At 35.0% G+C, this 16,326-nt stretch overlaps 1 protein-coding gene across 23 annotated transcripts in view; it reads right to left on the bottom strand.

The window, feature by feature from the left end:
* The window catches only part of PAM (peptidylglycine alpha-amidating monooxygenase), a 283,546-nt gene that overhangs the window by 59,141 nt on the left and 208,079 nt on the right, over positions 1-16,326 (bottom strand). For all 23 annotated transcript variants that reach the window (XM_067031391.1, XM_067031398.1, XM_059063082.2 and 20 more), the window contains 5 exons: positions 6,632-6,680; positions 5,220-5,287; positions 3,831-3,911; positions 3,481-3,557; positions 3,010-3,113 (listed from right to left, as the gene is read on the bottom strand). In XM_067031391.1, the coding sequence (XP_066887492.1) occupies positions 3,010-3,113; positions 3,481-3,557; positions 3,831-3,911; positions 5,220-5,287; positions 6,632-6,680 (379 nt within the window). The remainder of the gene's footprint in view (positions 1-3,009; positions 3,114-3,480; positions 3,558-3,830; positions 3,912-5,219; positions 5,288-6,631; positions 6,681-16,326) is intronic.

Raw genomic sequence — 16,326 nt, 5'->3', positions numbered from 1 at the left:
TTTGGAAAGAAATATGAAAACTTTAAAGAAGTTATTTTACAAAGCTTTGAATTGTTTCTTAAGAGGTTTCATGGTGCTTTAAAACTTGTACATTAAGAGGCTATTGATCATATAACTTTATTTGCATATAATACACATTAAATGCTGATTACACTGTTGTGCTTGGTAACTATGAATATTTATTAGACCTGCTCATATGTATATGAAATAACTGGTCACAAATGAAAAATATGACCAACAAATTGACCAAACTGGTAAATATTACCTACCAATTTTCAAGAATTAATTTAAAATTTTAGTATATATACTTTTAGGCAAATTAGCTGACTTAATTAGCTTATTTGGCTGACTTAAATTCTTTTTTTGTTTGTTGTTTAAACTTGAAATCTGAAATGAATTTAGAGAAGCATCATGTTTAATATAAAATATGTAATACAGTCAGGTACAAAATATTGCTTCTTGGTAGGTTAATTAGTACTATATTGTCAATATATACATTAGCGCAACTTTGCCTAAGATATATTACTCGTATTTACTATTTAAAAAGAAACATAATATATCTGGATTTAAAATGTTACCATTAAGTAAATTTATTAACATAATTTGTCTTAAATTCACCTGCTTTTTAATGGTTATATTTTGAGAGGAATCCCTGGTATGGAAAAATCTGTCCCTAGTATTTTAAGGGCTTTTTTATTAGTTAACTATGATTGCTCTACTTAAGCTAAGTTTTCTCCAGTCTTAAAATTTCTAGCTTAATACAGAGTTAAGCTAGGATTGGGTAGAAGAATCACTCAAGTGAAAATCTTCCTAGTAGGCCACTGATGGTACAATTTTCCAGTAAAACCTAGTTTCCAGGTGGCTGCAGAACAAGAAGGTAAAAAACTTGAAGCCCATTTTTCTTCCAGTGGTTGAAGGGGGCATCTGCTCACCCCATATGACCTTTGGGCAGTAGGTGGGACTTGTATTTAAGTCAGCTTCATGCTCAGGTCTCAAACCTGTGCCAGTAGGAATACATGTTTGTGTATGTGGGGTGGGGGTTAGATGGGAACAGGGAAGAGAGAGAGGAGATTTACAGAGTATCATGTAATTTAAAAGACATCATAAAAATACTAGTTTTCTCTTTATACTGGTTACATTCTCAATTGTGATACTATAGTACCCTATGGAGGTGGTATCTTTTACTTTACAAAACAGATGCATTATTGTTATTACTAAAAAGCATATTAAGTGCTATAAGAATGCTTTGCATTATTATGAGGATTTAATTCATATTTAAGTTTATTAAAATTTTCTGCTTCCTTAGTATAAATTAAATATTTAGAATATGGACTCACCCAATAAGTTAATTTCCTGTAATTTCTTTCTATTTCATTTATAATTACAAAGTGGCATTTTCTTTAGTCCACATTAGATGTACAAAAAGATAGATTGGTATAGTCATTTTAGGGTATTATTTTAAAGCAAAATGCACATTTTAAAAAAGACTAGAATTATTCTGGACTCATGAAACTGAAAGAGGCCCCTTGAGATCACTTTGGCCTCTCATCCTGGTACTATAACAAGGCATTAATTTCTATGGCTGATATTGCCTCACAGAGGATACTCAAAGGATAGAATCTGGCCAAAGTTACAAGCCCTCCAAAATTGTACAGGAACCTCTATGCAAAAATATTCACTTATTCCACACTTAAAGTTGTAAACTAGTACAAAGAATGTGCTGAAAGGGATTTTTTTACTCCTTTGTTTGTCTATTTCAAAGGTTAATAAAATAACCAATGGCGTTTAAGTAAAGTTCCAGAGGCTCTACACTTCATGTAGAGATTGTTAATAAGTGAATTATTAGACTTTTCAAATCTAATTATGTCTACTTTGTCAGTCCTTTTGTTACCATTTTATGTAACTCAAAAATTTTATTGCTTTACTCAAGTCTCCTTTCCAAATTTATCAAAGTCGTCCAAAAGCAAAGCTGTTAAAAACTTCTTATTTAATATAACTTGATGACCTTTTTCTATTTGTTTTATCTTTAGCCTTAAAATTGATGCTTATTAATATAAAACCCTTTTAGACTGACATAAAAAAGTCCTATTCCACCATCTCGAATGCTTTTTTTTTCTTTTACCTGCATCAGTATCTTTTCTGTTTCCCCTGACAACCAACAGCTAGTGTTGTCATCATAAGAATCATCTTCTGTGCATCTAATGCATATTTTCAGACACCTACTCTCTGTAACTTTTCTTTGATCAAAAGATAAATGGTTTAAAGCTCCATCTTCTAGGTGGCATCAGTAAATATTTTATAACCTAGTTTAATACGGAAAGGAGGCTCTTGGTTCTTTTCTAACAGAAATAAATGATAAGAGACTTTATATTTCATTTTTAATTTAGGCAAACCTTTTTTGAAAGAATTCATAGTGTCTTGAAAAATTTACTTGGTGTTATAAAGTATACTTATTTCAAAGCACCTCAGTATTTTGAAAATTATTTAAAAATTCAACATTCTCTTATGGAAAAGGTACTGCATAGTATTATTCTCATTTGGTTTCTTATCTGGAAAACAATGAATACATAAAAGTTTTAACGGGTAGAAAAAAAATAAATGGTTCTGAGTAATTAAGGGTCACCACTACATGCAAAACCTATAAAATCACCTAAATTTGAACACAGGGCAAAAGGACACTTGAGGAAAAAAAAATTATAATCATTACATCTTTCTTTATTAAGATGTACAGGAAGTAATACATACTCTTGTGGCAACTATAATATGTAGAGGTGTGATCCTGAAGGTCTTGAATAAGCAGGAAGAAAGGAAGCATGAAAAAGTAAGCACATGTTCTGGAGTTTATCCAAATCAATCAGTTCTAAAATCATAAAATGATATAGTTTGTTGTAATTGTTCATAATAGAGAAAAGTGTGCCTGCCATTCATTCACAAAGATTAACTGTCACCTATACTCATGCCTTGTCCTAATGAAAATCATTTTAAATAGTGAAATTTGTGAAATCATACCCAATGTGTGTGGCTTCTGTCCTTCCTTCACCAGTGAATACACATCTTGCAGCCAGTATGTCGCCGAAACTAACATCTACTGGGTGTTCTACAGGGTAGAAAGCCTGCAAAGAAGACAAATACAATGATTCATTAAAATTATCAATAAAACCCAGAACCACATGCCTTAATAACGTGAGGCTTGGGGCACCCTTGGTAGAGAGGATGAACACACACACACACACACACACACACACACACACACACACACACACACTTCACCACCCTGCTTAGAAATATTAAGAGAATTGATAAGGAAACCATCAAGTTGGAAACTATAAAAAAAGAGGTTATATACAACTTAGATATACAGTAAAGGTAGATTTAGAGATGTTTAGATTCTAGAGAAACTCACAAGGGTTCTATGAGGGTTTTTTAAATTACTATCTGATTAATATTTTTTCTCTCAAAATTGTACTAGATTCTACACACCTGTGGCAGCTGGGGGCTTTGGTGTCCAATCAGTGTCCACTGTCCATTTCTTACTCTGTATCCACTTACTACCTTACCTGTAATGAACACAAATTATAATTATATAAGGTATTAGAAAAATAAAAGGCATTATTTTTCTTATTTCAAAATAAAATATGAATATTTTCAGAACTCCAAATGCTAGGCATTTTCATGAAAACAATATGATCAAAAACATGCAGAATTTCAAGGTATTGCACAAAATCTCTTTCACTGAAACTGATTTAAGGTCAAATATAATTTACATTTTACATTTATAGCATTAGCAAGGACAGTGGTATATCATCTAACATGTAGTTTAAAGTTCTTACCTAAATGGTGAGTGTGAACTCTGTAGGCAAAGACATGCATTGGATACTTTTTATAATGGCATGAAATATCAGAATTCACCACTGTTAGAAATGAAAACACAGAAAAAAGTCACTATTCAACTGGAAAATAACATTATTCTTGACTAAAAGTGTGTATAAAGTATTCACAAGTAGCTAAGCATGGGGGTTTTGAGTAAACACATACTCATGTACTCAGCAGATATTAAGCACTTATTATGTGCCAGCTATTTTACTAAGATGAGTTAAGGACCCCTTACCCTCATATTTTATTTCTGTCATAAACAAAATGACTAGGCCAAATCAACAGTGAAAACGTAGGCTTAATTTGATATCTTTATCATGAAATTTACACAGCTGAAAAAGCTTAAACATTGGTTTTTATTTTTAGAACAGAAGGATTTTTGAAAAATTGATTAGATACCTAAGATAACAAGATTGACAGTTCCTGTTGAGAAGGAAACATTTCATATACTTTTCCTTCCTTGCAGACTAACACATAGTAACTATTCAAAAAACATCTTTTAAAATAAGCCAATGAAAAGTAATGAGATCATACTTGTCATTAACTTTAAAAGATTCCCATTAAAAACAAATAATATTTAATATGATACTTTCACCAAAGGATAAGATACACTGATGAATAATATTTATTCCAATAGATTTTTGTAAGTTTAGGAGAAATCAGCTATTATTATCCCCATTTTACAAATGGAGAAATAAGCCCAGTAAATCTGTGTTCGAAGACTTGCATTGCTACTGGATTCGCTGGCTTTTGATTCTGAATCTGATATTCTCTGCAGTAGTTTATGCCACAGTATGATATGAAATTTGTTTCTGGCATCAGAAGAATGGATGATTGATTTGTAAAATACTCAAGAATTATTCTTGGGCTTCCCTGGTGGTGCAGTGGTTGAGAATCCGCCTGCCAATGCAGGGGACACGGGTTCGTGCCCCAGTCCAGGAAGATCCCACATGCCGCGGAGCGGCTGGGCACGTGAGCCATGGCTGCTGAGCCTGCGCATCCGGAGCCTGTGCTCCGCAACGGGAGAGGTCACAACAGTGAGAGGACCGCGTAACACAAAAAAAAAAAAAAGAAAAAAAAAAGAAAAAAAAAGAATTATTCTTTAATTTGTATAACCCTCTACTTACCCATGGGCCTCAATTCTTAGCATAAAAACTGGAAAATAATAAACTACTGGCTTGGAATAATAGAAAAACCTATTTTAACACCAAGGATAATAAAGAACTGGTTTTTTTTCAGGGACTCAAAAATATTGGTCATTTCAAGTGTTTTAAAAAATATACTGTAAATCCATTCTTAAAGATTAGGTATTAAGGTAACGGTAATTCTGAAAGATCATTACTCACCTTTCTCTCCTGCTGGTATAACAGTGTCAACAGACATCATAAGGTACATGCCAGCAATTAAAGGCTGTCTGCAGAAAACAGTAATATTTATCTCAACTATTTGCAAAGTCAAAACTATTGCCTTGGAAAAATAAGGTATACTTCAATACATTGGTCTGTAAAATATGATTCATGTGAAAATTAAAATAATATGGTAAAAGAGGTAGAATATATATTTTTTTCTGGAGAAAACTTTATTTTCTTGGGCAAATAATACACATTTTTGTGGTATGGTAAGTGGAAGGCAGTCCTTAGGTGTGATGGTTAATTGTATATGTCAAGTTGGCTAGGCTGCAGTGCCTAGCTGTTTGGTCAAGCACTAATTCAGATGTTGCTAGGAAGGTATTTTTAAAGAAGTAGTTAATATTTAAAACACTGACTTTGGGTAAAGCAGATTATGGTCCACAACGTGGGTGGGTCTCTTAAGGGAAAAGACTGAGGTCCCAGGAAGAGGAAGGAATTCTGTTTCCAGACTGTCTTTGGACTCTAGATTGCAACATTGATTCCTGCCAGGATTTCCCACATGCCAGCCTGCCTTGAAGATTTCAGACTTGCCAGATCTGACAATTGTGTGGGTCTATTCCTTAAAGTAAATCTCAATTTCTCTTTCTCTTTCATTCTCTGTCTCTCATACATTCTGTTAGTTCAGTTTCTCTGGAGAAACCTGACCTATACAGCTCTCAAAGACCCATAGCTCTGACATTCGTGCCCTTGTCCAATCTTCTTCCCTTGATGTGGGTTGGACCTAGTAACCAGATCCAGTACTTCGTTATTTCTAACACAAAGAATATAGCAAAAATGACTTTTTTTTTTCTCCGTTGGATTCAGAGTATGAAGATTTGTTGTTAACTATTTTCTTCACCTATCACGCTTATATATTATATTCAGTAACTTCTGAGATGAGGATACAAAATGACTCTCTGGCTTCCATCCTGCTCACCCTCTTGCTTTCTCCCTTGCTAGCTGTGATGGACACCAGCTGCCACGCTGTGAGCTGCCCTGTTTAGAGCCCACACGGGGAGGAAAGGAGGGAGTCCTCCAGCCCACAGCCAGCAAGGAATTGAATCCCGTCAACAGCCACATGAGTGATCTTGGAAGCAAATCCTCCTCGGTCAAGTCTCCAGATGGCTGAAACCCTGGCCGAGATTTTGACTGCAGCCTTTGTGTGAGACTGCCAGCCCTAGCACCTAGCTAAGCTGTGCCCAAATTCCTGAGCCACAGGAAAATGAGACAATAAATATTCGTTGTTTTAAGCCACTACGTTTAGAATAATTTGTTATACAGCAATAGATAACTAGCAGAGTGGATTTCCCACTTTTAAGCTCTTGAAGTTCTTAAAGTTGTCATTCAGCTAGGATAACGGTAGTACTTACGGCAGGCGTGTAAGGTGTAAGGAAACACCAGAGCAGTCCTTGTGATTATCTGAAAACACACACACAAAATACACCTCTTAAATATAAAAATGTGAAAAATGGATTTCAAACTAAAAATGTTAACTAATCACAACCCAATATTACATAAAAAACCCTACATACTTCATTTGTATGGTGTTTTATAGTTTACAGAGTACTTTCATATTCATGAAATCCATTTATTTCCAATGTATCCCAGAGCAACAACAAAACTGTCATTTCAAGCAGTCTGTAGTTTTTTTTTTCTTGACTCATCAAACTGACTAGTTATCTGCTTTCCTGCAGATGCACTAAATACTAGTCATAAGCTCACAGAAGAAAGCTGTGGCTTCCCTCTATGCATTATCTGTATTGTTGAAACATCCAGAAAAGTTTGTGAACTGAATGGTTTGTTCCATGGGGCTCCAAACAACTAGTTTTTCTACTTGTCAAAAACTGAAGTAGTCCATAATTTGGGCTTTCAAGATATAGCCATTTTTTAGTCTGTAAACCATTTTTTAGAGTCTGTAATGTCTCAAATTTATGTATAGGGATCACCTTATTTGGTTTCTAAGCCTCGTTCATTCCCACCTTCTAAACAGGAACCTGATGTTCATTCTTTTTACACCCTAACTTCAGTTGAGAGCCGCTAAGTATCTGCATCTTTGCCAAGGACACTTCAGAGACCTCTTACAAATCCTCTCTTCTTTCTTCGTCTTCCCCAAATAGAAAGAAGGTAAAAATTTAAATTACCCATCCAAATTCTGATCTCTTTTGAAGTTGCTGATCTCTAACCACAGAGACCATGAATAGTAGCTCAGACTTACTCATTCCTTCCATTTCTGTATATATTAAATCCTTTCTATTTCACATTTTATTCTAGTAATTATAAAACTCTATATCTCAACTTTAAGAGTTGATTTTAATGTAACTATTGTGTATGTGTGTGCAAGATTGATAGATTTATATGAGAAATTAAGAAGTGAAGTATACTGGACTTCCTTGGTGGTGCAGTGGTTAAGAATCTGCCTGCCAATGCAGAGGACACAGGTTCGAGCCCTGGTCCGGGAAGATCCCACATGCTGCGGAGCAACTAAGCCCGTACGCCACAACTACTGAGCCTGTGCTCTAGAGCCCACGAGCCACAACTACTGAAGCCCGTTCGCCTAGAGTCCGTGCTCCGCAACAAGAGAAGCCATCGCAATAAGCCCACACACCACAACAAAGAGTAGCCCCGCTCGCCACAACTAGAGAAAGCCTGTGTGCAGTAATGAAGACCCAACACAGCCAAAAATAAATAAATAAATAAAAGTGAAGTATACTAATAAATAACAGCATGTGCAATAATTCTTTTAAGAAAATTTTTTCCTTTCATCTGTAATTCTCATGAGAAAAGAAATGGTAGCTTCACATAAAAATACATAATAACAGGTAACTTAACTAACAAGATATGCATTTTTATTTACCATAGATAAAATTTAGAAAGAAAATATAACAAATCATGTTTAATACTTTGGTAATAAAACACAAAGGAAATGTCTCTGTATAGTATTAAGCTAGATCTTAAAAATAGTACAGAAATAATTTCAATGATAAACATTTTATATTTAATCAGTTGGATTTACTTTTGTCATTTTACAAAGGGACTTTATCCAATCTCCTAAATCAATTTCAGTGACATTTTATTTACATAATAATTTCACTGTTCTTTTTAAAAAAATTTCAATTGAGTTTTAAATAGATGAGGAGAAAATAATAGCAAAAAGAATAAATTACAGGTTTATCTTAATTTTTGCCTATGCTTTTAAATATAGAAAGGGTAATTGAGTACTTTTTAAATTTATTTAAATTTTTTTTAATTTTTGAGAACAAGTTTTCCTAAATGTACTGATTGAGATTTAGTAAATATGCCTAGTATGTACTACTTGCAAAATGATTAGCCATAGAATTTACCCAGAATTACCTAAATACCTCCACTGATCTAAAGAGAATAGTGGATAGGACTTCCATGGTGTCACAGTGGTTAAGAATCCACCTGCCAATGCAGGGGACTCGGGTTCGAGCCCTGGTCCGGGAAGATCCCACGTGCCATGGAGCAACTAAGCCTGTGCGCCACAACTACTGCACCTGTGCTCTAGAGTGCACGAGCTACAACTACTGAAGCCCGTGTGTCACAACTATTGAAGCCTGCACGCATAGAGCCCGTGCTCCGCAACAAGAGAAGCTACCACAAGGAAGAGCCTGCGCACCGCAATGAAGAGTAGCCCCCACTTGCCACAACTAGAGGAAGCCCGTGAGCAGCAACAAAGATCCAGTGCAGCCAAAAATAAATAAAATAAAATAAAATAAAATGAGAATAGTGGAAAGTATACCATTCATTCATACCAAACAAATTCTAAACTCCAGAGACTCACCTAATTAGCTTGGTTGTTTTCAGAAAACATTTCTACTGTATATAAAAAATGTCATATCTATCTTCTAAGGCTATTTTGAGAAATGGTAAACATCCATTTATTCAGTTAATATTCACTGAGCAACTGCTATACTCAGGCGCTGTTCTACACAATGGGGACTCAGTGAAAAACAGTATGTTCAAAATTCCTGCTCTCATGGTGCTTATGCTCTAACAGAAGTGGAGGAGATAGGGAAATGGGGTAGGTGGAACAGGGAAAAACAAAACACCAAATACATAAACATGAGAATGTCACACAGTGAACTCAACAGGATAATATGACACTGGGTAGCTTTTTTATCTACTGTGGTCCAGGAAGGATATGGTGGCCAAGAGTGTAGAGACTGTCTGGGCCATGCAGAGTGTGTTAAGAGCCTGGGTTTTATTTTCTGTCTGCAAAGAAGCAATGGAAGATTTTAAGCAATGCAGGACAGGATCATATTAAGTGTCCACCTAGCACATTACCCGGCACTTACAGATTACTCACTAATTACTTAATGTCGGATTTTGTAATTTTCTATTTTAATTAACAATACCATGTGAGAGCTTTTTTTCCCCCTACAACGTCCATCCAAGCAAAAAGTTCTATGTACAATGAGAACTGTCTCTTGGTTTTACGTTATATCCTTGTGTTGAAAGAATCAAGTTAATCACATTTTGATATCCAATTTGGCTGATTTTCTTTACCATTACTTAAAAAAAAAGTAAATGGGAAAAATAAATAAGTCAACACATTTTAGGAACTATTAAATAAGTTTATCATTAAAGCTGAAATGTGTCACCAAATTAAGAGTAGCAGGAGTGTTACTAATAGTAACATGCCAGCTATTGCCAGTAACAAGGCATCTTCCTGTTAATGTGCTTCATTAGAACTGTCTAAATTGAGTAGATTTTTACTCAAAGCATGAAAATAAGTCAAAAATAAATTTTAATTTGAAGACATTTTCTAAGCATACATCAGAGTTTTCTCTAAATTACATAATAGCAAATAGCTAATTAAATAATTTCTATATAATTGTTGTCTATTTGCTTCCCTGTAGAGATTAAAAAGTGAGCCACAGTCTCACCACTCCAGTGCAAAGACAAAGTACCAGGTTTTCTTTTGATCCCACATGTTTATCAACTACATGCCATATTCTGTAAGAAAGTCAAGGATATCACATAATAATAACAAGTCAGCTAAAAACTCTAGTAATATGAGATGTTCAACACATTCTGGAGAAAAATATACTGAACTTCTGACTTAATGTATTATAACATAATGACTTTGGGGAAAACTGAATTTTAGAGGCTCTAAATTTTGTCTTAGAGATTGTAAATCTTATATACGTAGAGGGCTGGTGAATATACAAAGATCCAAAGTGAAAAATCTTACCTGTTTTACAAAAAACTCCAGAAATCAAAACATACAGAAGGAAAATTAGTGAAGAAATACACTTAAGAGCCACCCTAAATAGAGTTTCTTAGAGATGAAAGAATTTGTTTACATCAAATTTATCTTGTCAATCTGATCCACTGAGTCAGCAACAAATGAGGCATTCTAAAAACTGCTGTGTGTATGTGTGCCTGTGTGTATGAGTGTGTAGATATTATGCTTTACACTTTAGATAATCATCATTATTTATCCATGGGGTAATAGAATTACACTACTAACTGTGTGACCTGAGGAAATTCTGTTACTTAGTAATGGATAAACATTTTAACGATGACACTTTAGTTGATCAAAATTCTAGAAGTTATCACAAAGTAAAGAAAATACTTATAAAGCATATTCCTATACACTTTAGACATCATTTCAGTCAATTGCTATTTCATAGAGTCATTATTTCAAAATCAAATTTTATTATTGTAAATCATTGTGATTTCTTCGAGTTCGACTTTCTACAGTTTGACCTAAAGAGCCCATGTGTTTCCATATATACACAGTGAGGAGTCCCAGCAGGAGCAACTTGAATTCCCTCAAACAAGGCTGTCTGGAAGTCTGGAGGGCTCTCGGACCACAGCTATTCCTATAGCGAGTGGCAGCTTTGGAGAGAAGCATATTTCAGCCGAGTGTTTGGTATGAAGATTATGACCTTTTAACTCCAACATGATCCTTACCACAGTGATACATTATTGTTTCCATAACCTCCACACTGATCTTACTTCTGGTGAACTCAGAAACTTCAGTTAGTTTTGCATATTTTACTGATGATTTCCCAGTGTGTTCTGACTTGCTTGCCCTTCTATTGTAACACAGTGCTTCAGCCACAAGATATGAAGCCTCATAAGAATTAATTCATTTCAATTCACTAGGCTATAAATGAAATCTGTCTCTTAAAATGGATGAGACTTGAAAGGTTTATTATCATAAAGAAACACATCAGTGCTTCTGCTAATATTTTATCACATAAGATGAAAAACGAAATCAGAACTGAGATAGTCAAGAAACATAGAGGAAATGAACTCAGAGTATCAAAATCATATGCTGGCTGAAAAAGCTAGTCAAAAAGACTAATTCTGTGACTAGAATAAAAGTAAACAGAAGAGAGGAGAGGAAATAGATGGGAAAATTAATGCAGAGCCGAAGACCAGAGAAATGGAATCCCACAGCTTAAATAAAGATCAGACAGCAATGAGTGAAATAACTAAAATGGCCTGAAATCACAGGATTGAATTTGTCCTAATGAAAGGTAGAACAGGAAATGAGGACTATTCCCTGATTTATATTTCAGCACAAATATTGTACATTTACAACATACAATATGTAAGATCTGTTGGGTGGAAAGTTTGGAATTAATTTCTACATTTTCATCACACACAGTTATTTGACCATAGTGCCTTATAAGATCATGACCAGTTTCAACTAGGTGCTCAATGAGTTCCTTTGTTTAAAATGAGCAGGATCGGGCTTCCCTGGTGGCGCAGTGGTTGAGAATCCGCCTGCCGATGCAGGGGACACGGGTTCGTGCCCCGGTCTGGGAAGATCCCACATGCCGCAGAGCGGCTAGGCCCGTGAGCCATGGCCGCTGAGCCTGCGCTTCCAGAGCCTGCGCTCCGCAACGGGAGAGGCCACAACAGTGAGAGGCCCATATACCAGGAAAAAAAAAAAAAAAAAAAAAAAACGAGCAGGATCTAGAAAGTTATCTATTTAATACTTGGTAGATTAGTACTCATGATCAATATTGATACCACTAAGAAACTCCAGTCTATAAATGAGACAATCTATAATATGTAAAGAATGTAGCACTCTATTTGGAGCATAGAAAAAATCCAATAAATATTAGTTCTTCTTCTTCTTTTTATTGGTAGATTCCAAAAAATTTCAGCACATGAATATTTTACTTTTAAGAAATATATTTTCATAGTTATAGGTCAGGAATTTCTTTAATTGCAGAAATAAAGCACATCAAATTTTTCCAACTTAACAACAGGAATAGAAAAAAGGGGGAAAACATGGCAATATTAAATGAGTAAGGAGACAGTTAAAAAAGGAATTAGAATTGAAATAGTATGCTAAAGATACTGCACAAAATAGATATTTTCAAAATGTAAATAGAAATGCTGATTCAGAAAGGTATGACCTAGGGATATATAGAACAGGTCATCAGTGATATAGTGAAATTGTAGTAAGACATAAACATCATGGTCTGGCTAAAATGAAATTCTTGGATTAGGGACAGTAGGATCTCAAAGAAGTTGATAATACATTGTTTCAAAGGCCTTCCATGACTTTTAGCAATAAAGCTCCCCTTGACCAGACTCAAGACAACCTGCTTCTTTCTGAGTTCTGGGCCAGAAGAAGTTAGTTCAACAGGATTCTGTGTTTGTAGAAAAAAGAGTGAGGCAATTTTTATATTGATATTGTTCTTTTAATGTATGTTTATTCATTTATCCTGTACAGCTATCATTATGCAAAACTCCTGACAGCTCTTCTTTCCAGGTATCTTTATTTCATTTTAGTCTTCTTCTTCAAAAACCGATTGTTCTTTCACTGTACTGGGCTATAGGTGCACTCTCTCCAAGGTATACTGGTGAATACTTGACTTTTAGCTATTAATGTTCTGTGTTTACAGGGGATTGAACCCAAGATACCAATGTTAAAGGGATCTTTCATGATTGCTGTTCTCTTTCAGTGAGAAATAGTCTTAGCCTGATTGTTTTCAAGATATGATGATGAAACTTCATTCACCAGATAGGTATCAGATGACACTGGGAGGTATATTTCATTTTATTTCATTACCGTCCATTATAATGTCATATATATGTACTAGAAGCTTTTGTAATGGTAAAGATATTAACAGTGAAGACATTAAGAGAATCATTTTTAAAAAGAAATGTAAAATCAAGTCTAATAATGCCTTAGAAGCATATCATGGCATAGGAGGGTACTGCAGTACTGTTGGTTGAGTGGTAAGACTTCTAAAGAGTAGTCTGATGATGAAAGAAACAAGTATTTACAGACACTGGATGAAACTTGAAAATAGCACTCAACCCAAATCTAATCTTGAGTAAGATGAAAAATGGATGACCGCTCGCTCCACAAAGGTCTCAGTTTCTCTTTTTCGAGAAATTGCTCTCCTCTGCTTAGGCAGAGATGTATAACCACAGCAAGGTATTTTATCAAATATATAGACTCATAGAATTTCAGAATTGGAAGGGACCCTGGAGATGAAGGAGTTCAAATCTTGCACTTTATAGACAGGGGAAAAGAGGCTACCAAGACTGAGTGTTGGCCAAAGCAATTCAGCTAACTGGTGACACACCTGGGTATCAAAACTAATTCTCGAATGTTAGTATTTAGTAAACATTATTTATGTAAAAAGTGAGTTCTATTTCTTAGAGACTTCCAAAGCATTTTATCTATGAAATGTCCTGAAATTAAAATAAAGGAATTAAGCAAGAATTGATAAGTAACCAGTGGTACTTAAGGATATCCACTTAAGTAGGAAGTATATTTCTCTTAATGGGAGGTGAATGAATGGGGTATGAGGTTATCCATTCCATACTATTTAGCTTGCTTTTCTAATAATAGCTTTTAGTTCCTGCCTGGATTCATAGCTAAGTAGTAAAGTAAGTATGTAGAATAATGCATGATAATAACCTATTACATCTTAGGTCCTTAGAAGTCTGTTGATCTCTCCTAATCTTTCCCTCAAGAGATACATACACATCATGGGCTTATCTTGTCCTGGTTGTTTCCTGCTTCAATTAAAAAAAATGGGTTAATCATCGATCCTGAGGGAACCAATGTGTTGTTATACACTACATCCCACTAACTGGAAAAGTCCTTCAGAAAGACAGTTGTAGAGTAGATTTTAATTCACTGCACTCTCCTCAGAAGATAAAGATAAAGGATAAAGCACACCCATTATCTACTATCCCACCCACAGTTTTAGATGACAGATCCTTTCCTTATGGAAGTACTGAAAAAGCATGCCTGGAACCACTGCCAAGTCTTATGAAAAAAAAGAAGTAACATCTTTAATAATAAAAATGTATTTAAGGAAATTTGTGAGCAAACAGTAAACTGTATCATACCTTTCCACCCTCTCAGAGTGTTCTGACATAATTTAAAGACCATCTTCTTGACTTTCTGCCTATCCTGAATTAACAGACAAGAATGAATCAAGGATATAATACACACCAATATGTTTTCAATAATATATGTACACAGAACCTGTAATAGCTATTTGACTGTTAAGCTGGTTTGATCTTTACCTTATGGTTCTTTGTTCTGAATAAACAATGTTAAATTGATGGGACAGATCAATTGATGGGACTTTGCTGAGATTAAATCATGGCTCCCAAGGTGACAAAGAGTAGGAGATTACTTGGGGATTCATTTCTATAGTCAGGAAAAATTTCAGAGTCAAAATTACTTGGAAAATTCCATAGGAGAGTGGAAAGTGAGGTCTCTTAATAGATCGAACACAGCCAGTTTTCTTGGCACTGGAGCAGATTGCTGTCAGTTTTGTCAGTTGGGCCATGTTGTTTTTAAAAAATGTTATTTCTATATATTTGGACTGTCTTGTTATATAAAAAAGGTTATTTCTGTACATCTGAAACCCTGCAGCAGCAGAGAGATGGACACAAGCACAAGAGGCAAATAGGAAACCGCCGAGGGAATAGCAGATAAGGGTCTCGCGTTCATTCTGGGTACAGGCACACTGAATGAAACCCTGGTTTTAATGAAGGTAAGATACGGCTCCTTTATTGTTTTTTGGTACCACTGGATTATAAATGTAGGTCCTAGGGTCACTTAACAGTACTCGGTAAAAAGATGATTCTCCAAATTAAGCAGAAAATGCATATATTAAAGTGTTTTCTTAGTTTCCTCAAAACAAATTCTCAGTCTCCAAATTTCTCCTAGAGAAATCACTGAAAACATATTTTTGTATCAGGACTCTCCAGTTACAGATACATTGATAAAAATAGTCTCCACTCAAAAAGCACTAACACCTTAAGCTGTCACAGCAAACGTGTATCTGCTTAGCAAATATAACTGAAATAGGTGCACTGTTAATATATGACACAAACTGCACAGAGGTTTTCCTGGGGGCTGCTGAAAGCTGGCTTAGCAGACAAGCCTTGGTGCTAAATAAACCAGCACTACCAAAAAAAAAAAAATCTTCAAAAAAGAATTCCTTTTGAAGCTGTCACTGCAGTGAGTTAGCCTCTTTTGATTTTGTACTCACTGCTGTGGGACTAGAAATTACTAGCTTCCATTTGTCCTGTGGCAAGGAAGAGAAAATGCATTTTATCCATCCTGCAAGAAGATGACTTTCACAAATGATGGCCTGTGCTGTTCCCAAAAGAGATCAAATGGAAGGCAGGCAGGCAGGCTCACCAACGAGCTTTTATAATCGCTGTGTGTGGAGAATGTTGTGGCGGGACTAATGTCAGAGCACTTTCCTCTTTCCATCTTTTATGAATGCAAAGAAAAGAATCCATAGTGAAGCTTATGATTTATACTATCTCTTCTCCCAGAATTATGAGCCTGCTCCAGAATCATACTTCCAAGAAAGTAAAATTAAAAGACAAAAACCCATGAATCCTAGGTAAATACAGAATTTTTAAAAATGTGGCACAGTTTTTTTAAAAAAATTATATTAGCACTTTAATATCCATGCTTTTCAAGGTGGAAGTGAAAGGTATTAAACACTTGACATGGTGATTACTTCTTTTTTTTTAATTTTTAAATTTTATTTATTTTTTTATACTGCAGGTTCTTATTAGTCATCAG

This window comes from Kogia breviceps, chromosome 4 (genome assembly GCF_026419965.1).
Source record: "Kogia breviceps isolate mKogBre1 chromosome 4, mKogBre1 haplotype 1, whole genome shotgun sequence".
Classification (NCBI taxonomy): Eukaryota; Metazoa; Chordata; class Mammalia; order Artiodactyla; family Physeteridae; genus Kogia; species Kogia breviceps.
The sequence above is the reverse complement of the archived record's forward strand: the minus strand, read 5'-3'. Positions and strand labels throughout refer to the sequence as shown.